This window comes from Seriola lalandi, unplaced genomic scaffold (assembly GCF_002814215.2).
Source record: "Seriola lalandi dorsalis isolate HSWRI2012SDOR001 ecotype SW California unplaced genomic scaffold, Sedor1 jcf7180002054240, whole genome shotgun sequence".
Classification (NCBI taxonomy): Eukaryota; Metazoa; Chordata; class Actinopteri; order Carangiformes; family Carangidae; genus Seriola; species Seriola lalandi.
The window spans coordinates 768,761-784,139 of record NW_019524793.1 but is presented as its reverse complement, the minus strand read 5'-3'; the positions used below and the strand labels follow the sequence as shown (position 1 = coordinate 784,139).

The 15,379-nt window shown below is 41.1% G+C and overlaps 4 protein-coding genes across 4 annotated transcripts; 3 read left to right on the top strand and 1 right to left on the bottom strand.

Annotated features, from left to right (window-relative positions):
- The first annotated feature begins 119 nt into the window (after nt 1-119).
- rasd2a (RASD family member 2a) lies at nt 120-1,434 on the top strand. Its single transcript, XM_023404347.2, has 2 exons — nt 120-661; nt 758-1,434. Exons 1-2 carry the CDS (start codon nt 121-123, stop codon nt 1,276-1,278), a joined length of 1,062 nt encoding a protein of 353 aa, XP_023260115.1. The 5' UTR covers nt 120; the 3' UTR covers nt 1,279-1,434.
- Nucleotides 1,435-2,950: 1,516 nt separating this feature from the next.
- Nucleotides 2,951-7,471, bottom strand: rsad1 (radical S-adenosyl methionine domain containing 1). Its single transcript, XM_023404327.2, has 9 exons — nt 7,103-7,471; nt 6,763-6,896; nt 6,445-6,649; nt 5,992-6,357; nt 4,781-4,844; nt 4,541-4,688; nt 4,155-4,209; nt 3,886-3,989; nt 2,951-3,482 (listed from the first exon to the last, which is right to left on the bottom strand). The coding sequence occupies exons 1-9, from the start codon at nt 7,241-7,243 to the stop codon at nt 3,338-3,340; spliced, it is 1,362 nt and encodes a 453-aa protein (XP_023260095.1). The 5' UTR covers nt 7,244-7,471; the 3' UTR covers nt 2,951-3,337.
- Nucleotides 7,472-9,707: 2,236 nt separating this feature from the next.
- LOC111653694 (GTPase IMAP family member 9) lies at nt 9,708-11,111 on the top strand. Its single transcript, XM_023404352.2, has one exon. The coding sequence runs from the start codon at nt 9,856-9,858 to the stop codon at nt 10,855-10,857; it is 1,002 nt and encodes a 333-aa protein (XP_023260120.2). The 5' UTR covers nt 9,708-9,855; the 3' UTR covers nt 10,858-11,111.
- Nucleotides 11,112-11,360: 249 nt separating this feature from the next.
- On the top strand, nt 11,361-15,369 carry btr02 (bloodthirsty-related gene family, member 2). Its single transcript, XM_023404333.2, has 7 exons — nt 11,361-11,532; nt 12,847-13,119; nt 13,221-13,298; nt 13,385-13,633; nt 13,716-13,863; nt 13,974-14,000; nt 14,382-15,369. The coding sequence occupies exons 2-7, from the start codon at nt 12,850-12,852 to the stop codon at nt 14,924-14,926; spliced, it is 1,317 nt and encodes a 438-aa protein (XP_023260101.1). The 5' UTR covers nt 11,361-11,532; nt 12,847-12,849; the 3' UTR covers nt 14,927-15,369.
- Nucleotides 15,370-15,379: the final 10 nt, after the last annotated feature.

The following is a 15,379-nucleotide window of genomic DNA, read 5'->3' as shown; positions in this document are numbered from 1 at the left end:
GTGGGTGTATAAGAGTGGACGCTCGGCTCCATTTCGAGCACACATGGACAAGCAGCCGGGCTGGTGAGATTTTGAAAGCCTCTCCTCTCAGTTCCCGGAGACGCTAGACAGAACATAGAGATGAACACAACTGAGAGGTTTTACTTTCCCGTTGATGGCATCTTCGAAATGTTCAACTCTCTCACCAGCCATCACCAATCACACATTACGCACCTAGTCCTGCAGAGCACAGGCCTTACCCCGGCACTCCAGCACCCCAAAGTCTCAAACATATCGAAGACAGGTATGGGCATCATCAAATCGGTTAAAGGGCGATGGAGAGAACAGGATAAGAGGGCGGCTGTGATTAGATCCTCAAGTTCTGGCAATCGGCAAGTATCAACAGATCGAGCCCCAAAGAGGTCCGTGGATCTGCTGGAGTTGGGTCTGACCAAGCCCAGGAACTGCCACAGAGTAGTTGTGCTTGGCGCACCCAGAGTAGGCAAAACCAACATCCTCCAGCGGTTTTTGGGTAAAGAATTTGAGGAGCACTATCAACCCACAACTGAGGACTTCCACAGAAAGCTGTTCCACATCGGAGGGGAGGCGTACCAGGTAGATCTTCTAGACGCATCAAGTGAGAGGGACTTCCCTGCAAAACGGAGGTTATCTGTACTGACAGGTGAGCCAGTATTCTTATCATAATATTGACTTTGTAAGATTATGGGGATTATTGTGTCCTTAAACACCTGCTCTCTCTCTTTTCCTTTCCTTCCAGGTGACATATTTCTGCTCGTCTTCAGTTTGGATGACAAAGACTCTTTCAGTGAAGTCTGTGAGCTGCTGAACGAGATCAAAACTGCCAAGGCAAAGTTACTAAAATTAAAAAATCCCGCGAGAGTGCCGGCCGTGATATGCGGGAATAAAGCGGACTTGGAAACGCGGAGAGTCGTCAGTCGGTCAGAAGTGGCAGAAGTCCTAGGTGAGGGGGTCTCATTCTTCGAAACCTCGGCTAAAGACGGTTCCGGACTGGAGAGTATGTTCGGAGCTCTTGCCTCCCTGGGCGGACTGCCTGACGAGACCAGTCCGTCACGGCATCAGATCGTATCCATCCCCACCTACCAGTCGCTTTGCATCGGCCAGCAAGGCAGCAGAGGGAGCCGGACGCGGGGACTGATCGGTGCGCCCTGTGCCGCCGTGGACCCTCTGGCTCGCCGCCCGAGCTTCAACAGCGACCTGCAGCTTGTGCTTGGATCAAGCACCAAACACAACAAACCAGAGAAGTGTCAGATTCAATGAATTGTGAGCCTTCTCGATAAACCAATTGTAGTAGTATGCTGCAATGTCTTATTATGTATGGAGTTATACTCTGTAGCACCTGGCTGGACCAGTGCGTTCATATTTTATTATCATATAGGCTATGTTACTGTATTATGAAATCCTACAATAAAACCGTTTTTGTCATATGTGCACTGTCGTCATCTGTTCAACACACACATGTAGTTCATTGATGAAACAGGTGATGGAGACAGATACCGTTAGATCATGGTCATAAACGTCAGCAACCAATTGTTTTCAAGTGATGATGCAAAACCTAGCCATACATGTGTGGGAGGGAGGTGACTCAAGCACCGGCCTTAAACGTCTCCTAATATCCGCTATCAGAGAGACTGTTCACATTTCAGTGCGCCCACGGCACCAAGGACCGAGGTGTGTCAGTGCCTGTTAATCAGCACCAGGAGTCCACACACACGCACTCATGCACTCATGCAGCACCGTGGTACTTCAAGGAAACAAAGAGTTAGAGCATCCTTTATTAAAGAGGGGGGAGGTGAAATCAGCACCATGGAGAGAGCCTGACCGGTTATTAAACTCAGCTCTGACTGCAGCTCTGCCGCCGGGCAAGTTCAATTTATGTCATATCGCTGAAAAAGATTCATTAAAGAGTCGCTTATTGACAATGAGGGCAGAGAAAATTTTGTAACACTGCTTTTCAGGCTCCTTTCCATCTATCATTTTTCCCTTTACTCAAGACCAAACACAAAGTTCTGACACTATTATTTAACCTTCGTTGGTTTAGTTTGCTGAGTTGGCTGATTTCCAGAGAAATCTCTGTCAAAAATCTGCTCCATTAAAACCCAAAAAGATATATTCATCCATTATTCAAGCATTATTGTAAACTTCACTTTTCATATAAAGGAAGATAACACATTGAAGGAGAAACCTGGAAAATGAGTGGAGAAAACAGGATGACAGTGCTCATTGGGCTCAAGGTGTCACTGACTGGTTTGACAGTATGAAAATGATGTGAATCATATGCTTTGGCCTTCGAGGTAAGATCTAAGATCTGAGGCCTATTGAACACCTATGGCCGATTGTTTATACCAATGAGTCAGACAGCGCTCTCCACCCCCATCATCAAAACACCAAATGAGGGAATATTCTTAGGAAGAATGATGTTCAGCCTCCAGTAGAATCAAGACAACATAGTGGCCCAACACTTTACTAAGGCACTTTATGTTTTTCCTTGAATTGGTCACCTGTGTGTATGTTGAATTGTATGCGCCTGGACACTAAAAGGCTCCAATGAAGTATATTTTCTCTTTAATTAATACACAGATCTTTCCGAGGAAATTATTAGAAAATTAAGTTATTGCCAAAGATTTTTCCCCTGTTTACATTTTTATAAGGATTAATGAATGAAATGAAAGTTCCAAAAGAGAGCAGGAGTCTTTTTCTGATAATGTGCTGAGGCCACAGTCAGAGCTGGCCAGAACATATATATTAATTCAGATGGTGTGCTATCTACAGTATTATACTTGATAACTATTGCATATGATTTTAGCAAATTCTCTGCCTGCACAGCTTTTCTTGGCAAATTTTCATCTGAGTGTCTGTCACTGTGCTGAACATGGTGTGTGTCTCAAATATGGACTGGCATGGAGTTGGATTCATCTATTCAGGAGGTGTATTATAAATGCAGCACTTTAATACAGGTATACACAGAAGAACGCACAGGCATTCGTATCAACTCAAAACAATGTCTGAGTATGCACCATGTCAGTAATAATTATGTTTAGATGACAGTAAAATGACTTAATTAGAAATGTCTCAGTGCCAGCTGTAATTACACTGGTCAGGTTGTTGTGGTTCGAGTTGTCATGACTGCTACACATCAAAGTAACAAAGAGAAGGAAACAATACATTTAATGTGAAAAATGGCACAGCCTTAAATAAGGAATTTAAATATCATAACATTAAATGGAAATAATTTTGGGGTTTTTTTTTTAAAGTCCTTTCAGCCTTACCCACGAACAAGCTTTCTCCAAAGTCTCTGCTCTATTTAACATTACTGTCATTATGAGTTAGAGGTCTTCTGTGTTTGTCCATTAGCACTCTGGTCCCTTTGTGGCTTCTGGAGGATTTTGGTTTCCAGTTCCACCAGTAGAGCTGGCAGTATGCTGTCCAGTAAAGCCAGCCCATCCCAGGAGCAGCGCAGACCTCTGATAAGAAAAGGGGGAAAAAACAGACGAGATTCAGACATAAGCGTAGAGCTGCGGACATTTACTCAAATAGTTGATTGACAGAAAAAAGGAAACGAAATCTGCAACATTTTGATAATTGATTAATCATTTTAGTCATTTTCAAGCAAAAACTCCAAACATTCCTGGTTCCAGCTTTTGATTTACTTTTGGGTTTAGACCAAGTAAAACTAGCTATCTTAGTCACCTTGGGTTGTATAGCTGGAAAGTATAACAGGAATTTTCTGACATTTTATAAACAGAACGATTAATTATGATGAATGAAAATTATGTGTAGCCATACACAAATAGGGAATATCTTTTTTTGCCAATGAAAAGGTAAAATTTTGCATCTAAGTAGCGTAAAATAATAATTGTAAGTCACCTGTCATCAAGAATCAGCTGTCCGTTCTGCAGCAACTCTCGGACATCTGTGGATGTACCAAAGACTTCATGGAGGCAGAGCTGAGGGCTAAACAACTCCCAATGCTGTTAAATACCAGAAAATGACCATAAACATTATTACATTTCACAAAATTCATGAAGATCATCTTAAATGAGGTATGAAAAGACAAGATTACATAGAAACTGAATAGAACGTTCTCCATTAGGGCAAATCATGTGGGTGTAGAGGGTGTATTGTGTGTGTTTCACCTTGTGATTAATGCCCTCTGTCATTCTCATCCCCATCACCAACACCTCCTCCAATCTGCCAAACAAACAACACTTTGAAAATACAACTTCACAGATACTCACAAGGACGGGACAGAGTGAGTAAATGGACTGAATGGGTGAGTCTGATGATTGTGTTTCACAAGGACAGAATGTCTGAAAGAACATGCACGTGTACAACAACCTCTAACACTATGTTTCCTCACACTGTGCTGTATTATGCTCAGCGGATTGGCTGATACACAACTGTTACATTTCATATTAACAGAGAATTTTCTGGACTGAAAGGTGCAGCTGCCCTCTTGTGTAATAACCAAATATACTCATTAGAAGACGCAACACTACTGCCTGTCAGTGTAACAGCTCACAGTTCAAGATGGCCGAGCTGAATTCTCCTCCGTGTCCCATGTCCCCTCTGCTGGACTTCACGGATCCACACGTCAGGCTCGAGAGTCTGGGTCCGCGCCTCCCGAACGACACCTCCCTCCCCCAAAGGGACAAACCGGCCATGTGCTCCTGTTACAGACAAAAAAAAATGTTAAAACTAACTTTTTTACTACACGTGCAACGTTCATCAACCACTGCTTTCAATCTAGATAATATATCACCTGGGCCAACGCCGATGTATTGTCTTCCCTTCCAGTAGCTCATATTGTGATGACCCACCGCATTCTGTATTACACAATGAAAAGTGTTACCGTGTTGTCGTGATTGTTCCTCTCAGACGTGTTCATGAGTCAGTGTGGTGTAAAACAAAGCAGACATCTGCCTTGTTGATGAAGCAGAGTTCATCAAAAACAAAACAGAAAAGCTGAATAACACCACAGAGTAAATCATAAGCAGCAGCAGACATTGTTTAATTATTTTTAACTCATACATTTTTTAACATTGGTCAAATGTTCTTCAGCAGTTACTGTGTTGCTAAATCTCATTAGATTTTCACTGCTCCATGGCACAGGACTACATCTGCGGCACAGAATGATTTTATGCTTCCACTTGAATCCACTTCACTGAAAACTGCATAAAGTAAAAGAAAAATCTACTTTCTAACACCTTAAAAAGATTTAATTCAAATGCAATATGAAGGAGTAGTTTGCTTAAAAGCCACCTGATGTGTCACCGGATGAGCACTTTTAACGTTAAGGAGCAGCAGGATGTTCTGTCTGCATCAGCAGTAACTTAACACACCACTGACGCAGTGTGAACTGCGGGTGAACAGTAAACATTGAGGCTGTTGTCAATCATTGTTCCCTGTTAATCCCCTGTGCAGGTGAAGGTAATATGAAATTTTGCCTGGCTGGCAGCAGATTCTGCCACTAACAATGAAAACGACTCCATAAAGAAGGACACTGCTAAATGTAAATACATTAAAGATCTGGGACAAACACCAAGGGGCTCTAAGGTCAGCTCCAGCTCTAAACTCTTTTTAAACCTAATTACATTTCTGTTTGCAACTATTCATTTTTAGGGCTCTTTAATACTAGTTGTTTTTGTTTAAATTTTACTCAAGAAATAAATCAAGGAGATATTATTAAAATATTAAATATTTTCTACACTGTAACACTGAAACACGGTCATCTGTTCTTTTGTGTCTTTATTTCAATAGTTTTTCTACTTTAATTTATTGTTCTTGTTAGTCTCTTTTAAATGTTGTTGTAATGTATTTGTATGCCTCAAAAAGTAACTATGATTCAAAACCCATCCGACTAAACTAGATTAGCCTTTCCTATAATCTTTATATTGGAATCAAGCATATCAAGGGAGGAGGACAACTTTTTTTAAGGTCAATGGATGAAAAGTCATTCTGCTGAGGACTTACATTTCTTGCAAAGTTTGACACTTCATACTGCAGAAAGCCTCTCTGGTGGAGAGTCCTCCTGGCACACCGGTACATCTCTGCCGTCACATCATCAGCTGGCATAGTCACTTCCCCTTGTTGCACCTGTTTAAACAGCTGGGTGCCTCGCTCCAGGGTCAGCTGGTACAGAGACACATGGTCATCACACGCCCTCAGCAGCTCGGACAACTCATTCTCCCAGGATTCAACGCTCTGCCTGGGGCGTCCGAACATGACATCCACAGACACCCTCCCTGGGCAGAGCCGCTGAGCCTCTTCAATGGTTTTCAAAGCCTGATGAGAACTGTGGTCTCGTCCCAGAATTTTCAAGTCATCATCCTGCAAAGTCTGAAGGATGGAAATGTGATATGGACAGTGTAACTACACAGTATATAATCTATTCTTCTCTGATCAGTCTCTACAAATTATATTCACCTGGACCCCGATGGAGAAACGGTTCACCCCAGCACTGCAGTAATCCTCTAACTTTGACATTCCCACAGGAGTAGGGTTGACCTCGAGCGTGACCTCTGCCTCATCTGGTAGATTCACCTGCCTAGAGACGGTTTCAAGGATTGTAGCAATGGTGGACGGGCGTGCAAGGCTCGGAGTACCACCGCCAAAAAATACAGAGGTGATGCTGCAAATTAAAACAAAGAAGGATAAGCGAAGCCATGTGTCCAGAGCTGCAGGGATGACTGGATGATGTCATGTGGTATGTCAAAATAAATAAATACATAAAAATCAACATACCAGGATACCTGACTGAGCTGCAGCAATGTCTCAGTCTCCCACTGAAGGCAGTCAGTCATGATGTGGTCATTGTTCTCTCTGGGTATATACTTGTTAAAGTTGCAGTAGGAACACCTCCTGAGACAGTAAGGCCACTGTAAATTGGAAGAGGACGTTGACATCATTTGGGCAAACTTTCCTGACATGACATTGTTTTTGCATAAAAAAAAAAAATTAAAAAAAGCCCTGTAATAAAAACAGATCTAATTCACTTCACGGATATGCATTTGCAGATGTGTGTGTATCTCTGCATAGAAATATTTCATTTACAGTTAGTTAAATTGACCAAAAGCCAGCTCACGTGTACGTAGAGAGACGCCTGCTTTGTGAGATGTGGAGAGCCTGCCCATTCAGACACATCTCCAATTATTTCCCCGCCAGAGAAGAAGCGCAGACCGGGAGAGAGGGCACGTCTGGCCCGGAGAAATGTGTGTTTGATCATTCTGTATCTCGGCTATCTGACGGCGGATTTAATTAGTCTGTCCTTCACTTGAACACATGGCTCCTTACAGCAGCAACTGCAAGCGTCTGGCTCCATTGTAACTGTTAAAAAAAAAACTGTGTCAAACTTACTGTGACACCAACTTCACAAAAATACCTACAAAGTAGTGTGGGGTCATTTTGTCCGTTCAGTAGCTGTCACATCGCTCCAAACAGGAAACACGTGAATGTGATTTCCTCTTTGTGTGTTACAAACTTTGACCACACAGAGGCGCTGATTTTTTTACTAGTGTAAGAACATAGACTGTATAAGAATCACCCAACGATTACAAACTGCACTGGGGACAGGTGTAATTGTGCGACAGTGAAAGTGTGTAGGTGAGTAAATGGCTCAGGTGAATTAACCCATTTCTGCAGCTTGAGGCCTATGTCCACCTGATTACATAACTTTATTTAATGCTTAATAACATCTCATGTAAACATCACAGAACAATGGTTAGTGGATTAAATTGAGAAAGAGACTATTAAATGTATATCTACTGTATAGCTATGTACATTTTTAATCTCAATGACAATACAAGACAGTGTTTTTACTTTTTAAAAAGAAAAGCAAAAACAATAAACAGTACCTTCTAACACACGAACAATGCAAAGCTTCAATTTTTACATTGTCTGGTTCCCACACTTCTCATCAACAAGAGTACCAAACTTCAGTTTGATGTGTGGAGTTGTTACGGTTGTGGAAGGCAGTTAGTAAGCAGTGTGTCCTTCTTGTGTGCTGAACTTATCCGAAACCTCTCCAAAATGGCTAAAATGTATTTCTCAACATTTCAAGACAATGATTTTAATAGAGATGTTAATGACTTTTTCTGATAATGAATGACAAATGGCTCATTCCCCTTGCTTGAGTGTTGACTTGTATTAAATGCAAGTAGTCCTTCACTATTTTTATTATAGTTTGTTGCTCGTGTTGTACATGGGCGTCTAAACACTACGTTCATTTAGCATGAGGCTGAATTAAATATCAGCAGGTCTTTGTAAACAGTGGTATTTGTTTTTGCAGTGACAACACAAAAAGACACGGGTCTATATTTGGAATATTATTTGTGCTCTACTCGCACAGGATCAAACTAATTTAATGAGCTATTGATTTCCCTGAACCCAGGGAAAAAACTGTCTGGTGGGCTGACAGTGAAATAACCTTGTTGGATCACCTTTAGAATTAGGATATTAATTTTAACAATCAACACTGTTTGAGTGTTATTAAAAGCATTCACTCATCAGGGTTACTGCTAATTAAATCTCTTCATCATTTACAGGTAAGAGCCAACACAGCTCTGTGAGTGGACAAACAACTCTACAATCCCTAGATGCTTGTCACCTTCAAATAATTGCCTCTGCTCGGCACTGATTAATTTTGCAGGACTTGTTGTGATGATCACACAAATCAGTTATATGATGTGTGCCTGTATCTAAGTGAAGAAATGGGCCAGTCAACATCAGCAACAAAGAAAATTATAAATGTTCTTGTCCTTTGCTACATTATTCCTAACATGTTACTATATTATTCCTAAGTGTTCTATGTTATATAGACAAATTTATTGAGCAATTAATCTAAGTATTTCATTAAAGATGTCAATAAATGTGAATGTGCTCACTGCCAGCTTCCGACCCTGAGGACATTTTCCACTTAATATTAAATCTGGTGCCCAATTACCTCATCAGCAGAGAGAGCGATAGAGAGAGAGAGATTGGGAGAGGGAATAGGGATGTGTTTTCATAGAATACATGCAACAGCTATGGTGATGAGCTCAGTCCAGTGAGAAGCTGGAAAACTTTGAGAGAATCTAAATTTAAAAGAGTGACTGGGCTGTAAATCTACCAAATGGATAAGAGGAAGAAAGGTAAGCTCACTGATTTAAAATGTACAGAAGGTAAAAAAATGTGACATGGAAACGACTAGGCTTCTCTGCTTTGCTTTAACTCAAGCAGCAGAACTAATAAGGCAGGCGTATCATAGGTCATGTCAGTTTCTATGCGATTTAGCAGTTAAAAGAGATGGGATACAGATTTGGAGGCTTGTTGGTCATGTTCTCCTAAGGATGAATTGTAATCTCTCTGGTGATCTGCTGACTTTTCAATAGCTCTGCCATCAGAATTTCAGAATCAAAATTTCAATTTGTCCAATACTTTGGTTTAGGAGCAAATACCTACAGAACTAATAATAATACTGTGAGTTTTATGAAATCACTGTGTATTTTGTGCTAAGTAGCAAAAGTCAGTATGTGCTAACATGCTAACTAAGATGTAGCATTATATCATGTTAACATCATAGTAATCATTTAGCTCAAGGAACATACTCACAGACTCATGGTCTACAGGAGAAAACTAAAAGAGGAAATCATCTTACAGTGCCTTGGTAAAACCACAAGATTATTTGAGAAAGCATTATTTTGTCAGCCTCTTGTACAAGTTATTACATATGAATTTTAAGCGCTTCATAGCTGGATATAAAATAACAATGATAAGTGAGAGCATTTTTTTGCAGTTTTCTTCTTTCTGAAATTCAACTGAACTTCTCTTTTCACAGGCTCTTCTACGGAACTGAGGCTTATGGTGGTTGGTAGCAGTGGACCTTCTCAGTTCCTACTAACCAATACCATACTTGGGAGAGAGGAGTTTTCTAAGGATATCTCCTGCATTTCTGGCAGCAGGAAGAATACTGGAGAGCTGGCTGGTCGACGAGTGGCTGTGGTCAATGGACCAAACATCTATGACAAGGATATGTCTCGAGCCAAGACGAGGATGGAGCTGAGAAGGTCTAAGTGTTTATGTATCCCTGGTCCCCATGCCTTTCTTGTTGCATTTGACATGGAGAAAATCTCCCCGAATGACATAAATACATACAGACTGATGAAGAAACGCTTTGGAAGGCACTGTCTGAAGCACTGCATGGTCCTCCTGGCCTATGAAGGAAATCTGGAGGGAGCTGCCTTGGAAAACAAAGTGCAGAAGACTGACTGGCACCTGAGAGAACTTATCGAGAAGTATGGTGGACGCTTTCACATTTTCAGCAAGAACTGTAGAGATCGCAGCCGTGACAGAGAGCTGCTGCAGAAGTTAGAGTTAATGGTGGCCTCATTAGGGGGTGGCTACTTCTCTAGCAGAACTTTCCAGAAGGCAGAGGACTGTGTGAAGAAGGAGGAAAAGAGGCTCAGGAAGCAGAGAACAGCAGAGATAGAGAGGGTGTGGACTGACATGGAGAAACGGTACGTAGCGGACGAGTTGTATCACCAGAAGGATGCCTACACCGCCAATGTTGGCGTTGAGATCAGAGCCAAGGCGGAGATGGACAATGGATGGCTCAGGACTTCCCTGGCCAGAGGGCTGGGGACAGGTGTGGTTGTGGGAGCTATCATGGGAGCACTGTTTGGGTCTATAGAGGGGCCAGGAGGTATGGTTCTTTATGGGATCATTGGTGGTGCGGTTGGAGGATCAGGTGGAGGAACGGCCCAGGTCGCTATAAAGCATATGGAGGACAGAGTGGTTCCAACTGCTAGACTCAACTTTAACTCAATTTTTATCAATCGCTTCTTTGCAGCTCCTCGATCATGACGGCGTGGCATTGAATTCCTACCTGTATTTCAGGAAGCAAGAGAAAAGATTTATATCATGTGCTCCTGGTGTGTAACTGTTGGTTATGTAGCTTTCAAGCTGATCTGACAGCAAATAAGATAAGGAAATGTAAAACTCCCTTTAGGTTGAAACACAAACTTGATTCCCCAGTTATATTACCTACATACTATACTATACTGTACTACTATACTAAGCTACTGTTTTGGTGAACACATAGTTTAAGGGAATTACTAATGGTCAAAAACAATAAATCTCACAGTTGATTTTAACTGTAAATGAATATATTTTAAATAAATGTTGTGATTACTGACAGCATTTTTGGTTTTGTTTTTGGCGTCTCAACATTTCCTGGAGTCTTGCTGTGGGTTGGTTAAAGGGTAGCTCAGATAACATTCAGGGTGGAGTCTCAACTGAGAGTGCCATTGTCTAAAGCACCGCCCCTTTCCTGGACAACACACACACACACACACACACACACACACACACACACACACACACAAACACACGCACACACACACACATACACATACACACACCTTAGTACACCTGCTGAGTGTCAACCATTACAGTCTTTATGTATTATCGTCGTGGAACTCTGAACAGAAGCAGTGCAGGCTGACCGCAGTGCTATCTGGATAAGATCAACTGGGATAGGTAAGACCACACTTGGCTCCTTGAACTTTTCGATATTGTTTCCTGTTTTACTTTTGTCAGATTTTCTGACTTTCAGACAAAAATCTGATGTGACTCATTCATGAACATGTTGCGTAATCTGAGATTGATTCCTGAATGAATGTCAGAGTACAATGGAGTCAAAACTCACGGACTATATATCAACAACCTTAAACATTCAGTAGCTGAGTCGTAGCACCCTGATGACGTAACAAACAATTTGGCTGCTACCTGTTTGACTACATACTTGACATCACATCTTTTACATAGCTGCTTCCCTTCTCTGTTAGTCTATCAAAAAGAAATTCTTTTCAATCGAATGTCTGTGGCAATAACAAAAATAAGACATTGTGACTGAAAATAACCAGAGGGCTAGGATTCACTATGGGGAACTTTAGCATGAAATGAATGTTAAGTCAGTAAGAAAAAAACAAACTAAAAACACATAACCATTTCTTTGTTTATCATTACACAATATGAGAGGAATGCTGTTGTGTCCAACAACATGACGTTGACTAATCTCGTCTGTCTGAGTGCTGCATAGCCCAGCGGAAAATGCATTTTTGCATGTTTGTTCATAAACAAAAAATATTTAAAATTACAACTTTTTGTTACATTTTCAGTAAAGAACAGTTGTAACAATATGTACAATATGTATTTTACTTGAGTGTTTGCATTTTCTGCTGCTTTATATTTCTAATGTACTACGGTTCGGAGGGAAATATTGAACTTTTTACTCCATGTTATAGGATAGATATGCAGCAATTACTAATTACTTTACAAAACAAGATTTTACATTTAAAAACAGAAGACACTTGATAAGCTTACAAATTATAGATATATTGTGATTTCCAACCTTTTTGGCATGTGACAGTATGTAGTCGGCTCCCTTGTAACTTTTAAGATGTCTTTGTTTTTCTCTTCTTTCCTGTCCCATTGATTATCTTGCAACCCCTCCGGTTTATCTTGTGACCCTTGAAAACCACTGGACTAAACGTCAGACATTCTTTATGAACTTCACCATTGTTCATATATGTATAGGTACTTGATAATAAATAATGAATATATACTAGATTTGCAATTAGTATCAACCTCTGTCCTATAATATAACATTATTATTTCCTAAAACACAGGTATTCATGTTAGATGTTTAGAATACAAAGATGCCATGTTTACTTTTGTCTATCAAATAATTTGTCTTTGTTACCACTGAGGCCTTTAAATGAAAAACAACAAAATAAAAAATCTTTTCTTCATACTTTGTTGACATTGCTTTCATGTCATTGTCATTCTCAGATAATGGCCTCTACCATCAGCCTCCTCCCTGAGAAGCACTTTTTGTGCGCTCTGTGTAGAGACATCTTCACCAGACCAGTTACCATACCGTGTGGACACAGCTTCTGCTTGTCCTGTCTCTGCCACTACTGGGCACGACACCAGTCCAAATACTGCCCCCACTGTAAGAGAGTGTTTACTGACAAGCCTGACCTCAGTGTCAACCGCATTTTGGCTGACATCGCTGACAACTACAGGAAGACTCGACCGCAGAAACCACCCGATGAGGAAGTGGTACTTGCTTTGCTTGCATTTGTCACTATAGGTGGTATAATGTGATAATTAATAAATCTAGTATATTTGTGAATGCTTGTGTCACTGTTGCGTGTGTACAGGTTATAGATGTTGAGCAAATGATTCAGGAACGGCTTCAGAAGATAGAAAGGTTGAAATATTCTCTTGAGGTTCAAAAGGTTTGTTGAAACTCTCTATAAAACTTTAAAATCTTTATTTATTCTTAAATGTGTATAGTTGAATGATGATGATGATGTCCAATCAGAGCTCTTACCTCAGAGAGGTACGCGAGAGTCAGAAGGTCTTCTCTGCCCTGGTGAATGCCATGGAGAAGAGTCACAAAGCGGTTGTTGCTGCAATAGAGGAGAGAGAGAGGGATGAGGAGAAGAGAGTAGAAATGCTGGTGAAAGAGCTGGAGCAGGAGATCCAGGAGCTGAGGAAGGAAATGGCTGAATCTGATCCTCAGATTCCTGAAAATGGTGATCAAACTGATGATGCAAAGCAAGTTAACTTGGTAAGCAAGATGGTGATGGTGAAGCACTGATCCCAGCTACCACCAGTGAAATGTTAACGTCTTTCTTTTTTATGTCATGCAGAACATCATTTCCACTATTTCCCTCTCTGACCTGAAGGACTGGTCTAAGGTTACCATAGAAACTGACCCTTGTGTTGGGGTCACCAGACGAGCACTGTCAGACATGATAGATAAGATGAAAGTAGAAGTCAACAGGCTCTCCAAATCTGGTGGGCAATACATTTTTTTTTAAAGATATCTCATGTATTGAATCAGATAAATTTGGGACTAAATTTCAGTGTCAGTGACATTTTGTTTTGCTTTGATTCTTCCTTTACAGAACTTAAAAGAACTGAGAAATATACAGGTAAGGCTTTCTTTTTGCTATGGGGAGGGTAATTCCGATTTTTTTTGGGTCTTTAATTTTTAACACATTTATATTTCAGCATTCTCTTGCATGATTACTTAGAAAACCACATGCAAAGAAAAACATTCCTTAACCTTTTTTAGTTATTAATGGTGGAATCAGTTGTATCAACTCAAAGCTGTATTTTAAAGTATGAGGAGGAGGCTGTTTTTTTTTATGTCAAGGCTATTGTCCAAATAAAGTTCTGATAATGCTTGCGAAGGTGTTGCAAACTTAAATACAAGATTGAACTCCATTACTGGGGTACGGAGGTGGTAGTGTACTCTGTCTTTAAGTGCTAAGGCTGTCCACATCGTTTGACCCGTTCTCCCTCTTTTTTAGTGGATGTTAATCTGAGTGTAAAGACAGCCCACCCCTTCCTCTTCGTCTCAGACGACAGAAAACAGGTGAGACACACAGACAAGCTTCAGGAGGTACCAGATCACCCAAAGCGGTTCGACCGTGTGGCAAACGTGCTGGCCAAAGAAAGCTTCAGCAGTGGGAGGTGCTACTGGGAGGTGGAGGTTGGGGAGAAGATTGAGTGGAACCTGGGTGTCGTCAGGCAATCAATAAACAGGAAGGGCAAGTTCACTGTCTGTCCTGCAAATGGTTTCTGGACTTTAAGCCTGAAGGCTGGAGGCCAGTACATTGCCAACACCTCTCCCGTTACCCTGGTGGCTCTAGAGCAGAGGCCCAGGAAGGTGGGTGTGTTTCTGGACTACACAGAGGGCCGCGTGTCCTTCTTCTGCGCAGAATCCGGAGTCCACATTTACACCTTCACCGATACCTTCACTGAAAGGCTTCATCCATTCTTCAGTCCTGGTCGCATGCATGGTGGAAAAAATGCTGCTCCCCTAATCATCTGTTCTAGCTTTTGTAGCATCTGAACATTATTCCCAATACAGGATTTATAAAACTCCAGTATAAACATAGTTGCTATTCCTGGTATTAAATTATCTTTTTATTATCTATGCAGTATGATAAATATATTTATTAATTTAAAAATCTATATGAAAACCCACAATGAACCACATTTCTCCATCAGAACAGTGACCAAGAGGTTGCATAAGGACTGACTCCCTACACTTGAAAATTTCAATGAAACCCATAAACAGATTGAAAAGGCTAGAAGGCACTCATAAATAAACAAGTGAGTCAAAGTCGAAAAAGAGGAGAAAATGGGTTGCTGTATGGATATAAGGGGGTGCAGGGTTGGGACAGAGGTTGACGAAGAGCAGGGAGGGAAGGCACGGCAAAACAGCAGGGCATTGTGCTCGTACACCAGGCACTGGGAGACACACTCAAACACATTCACGCATTCACACAATAACACGGCCGTG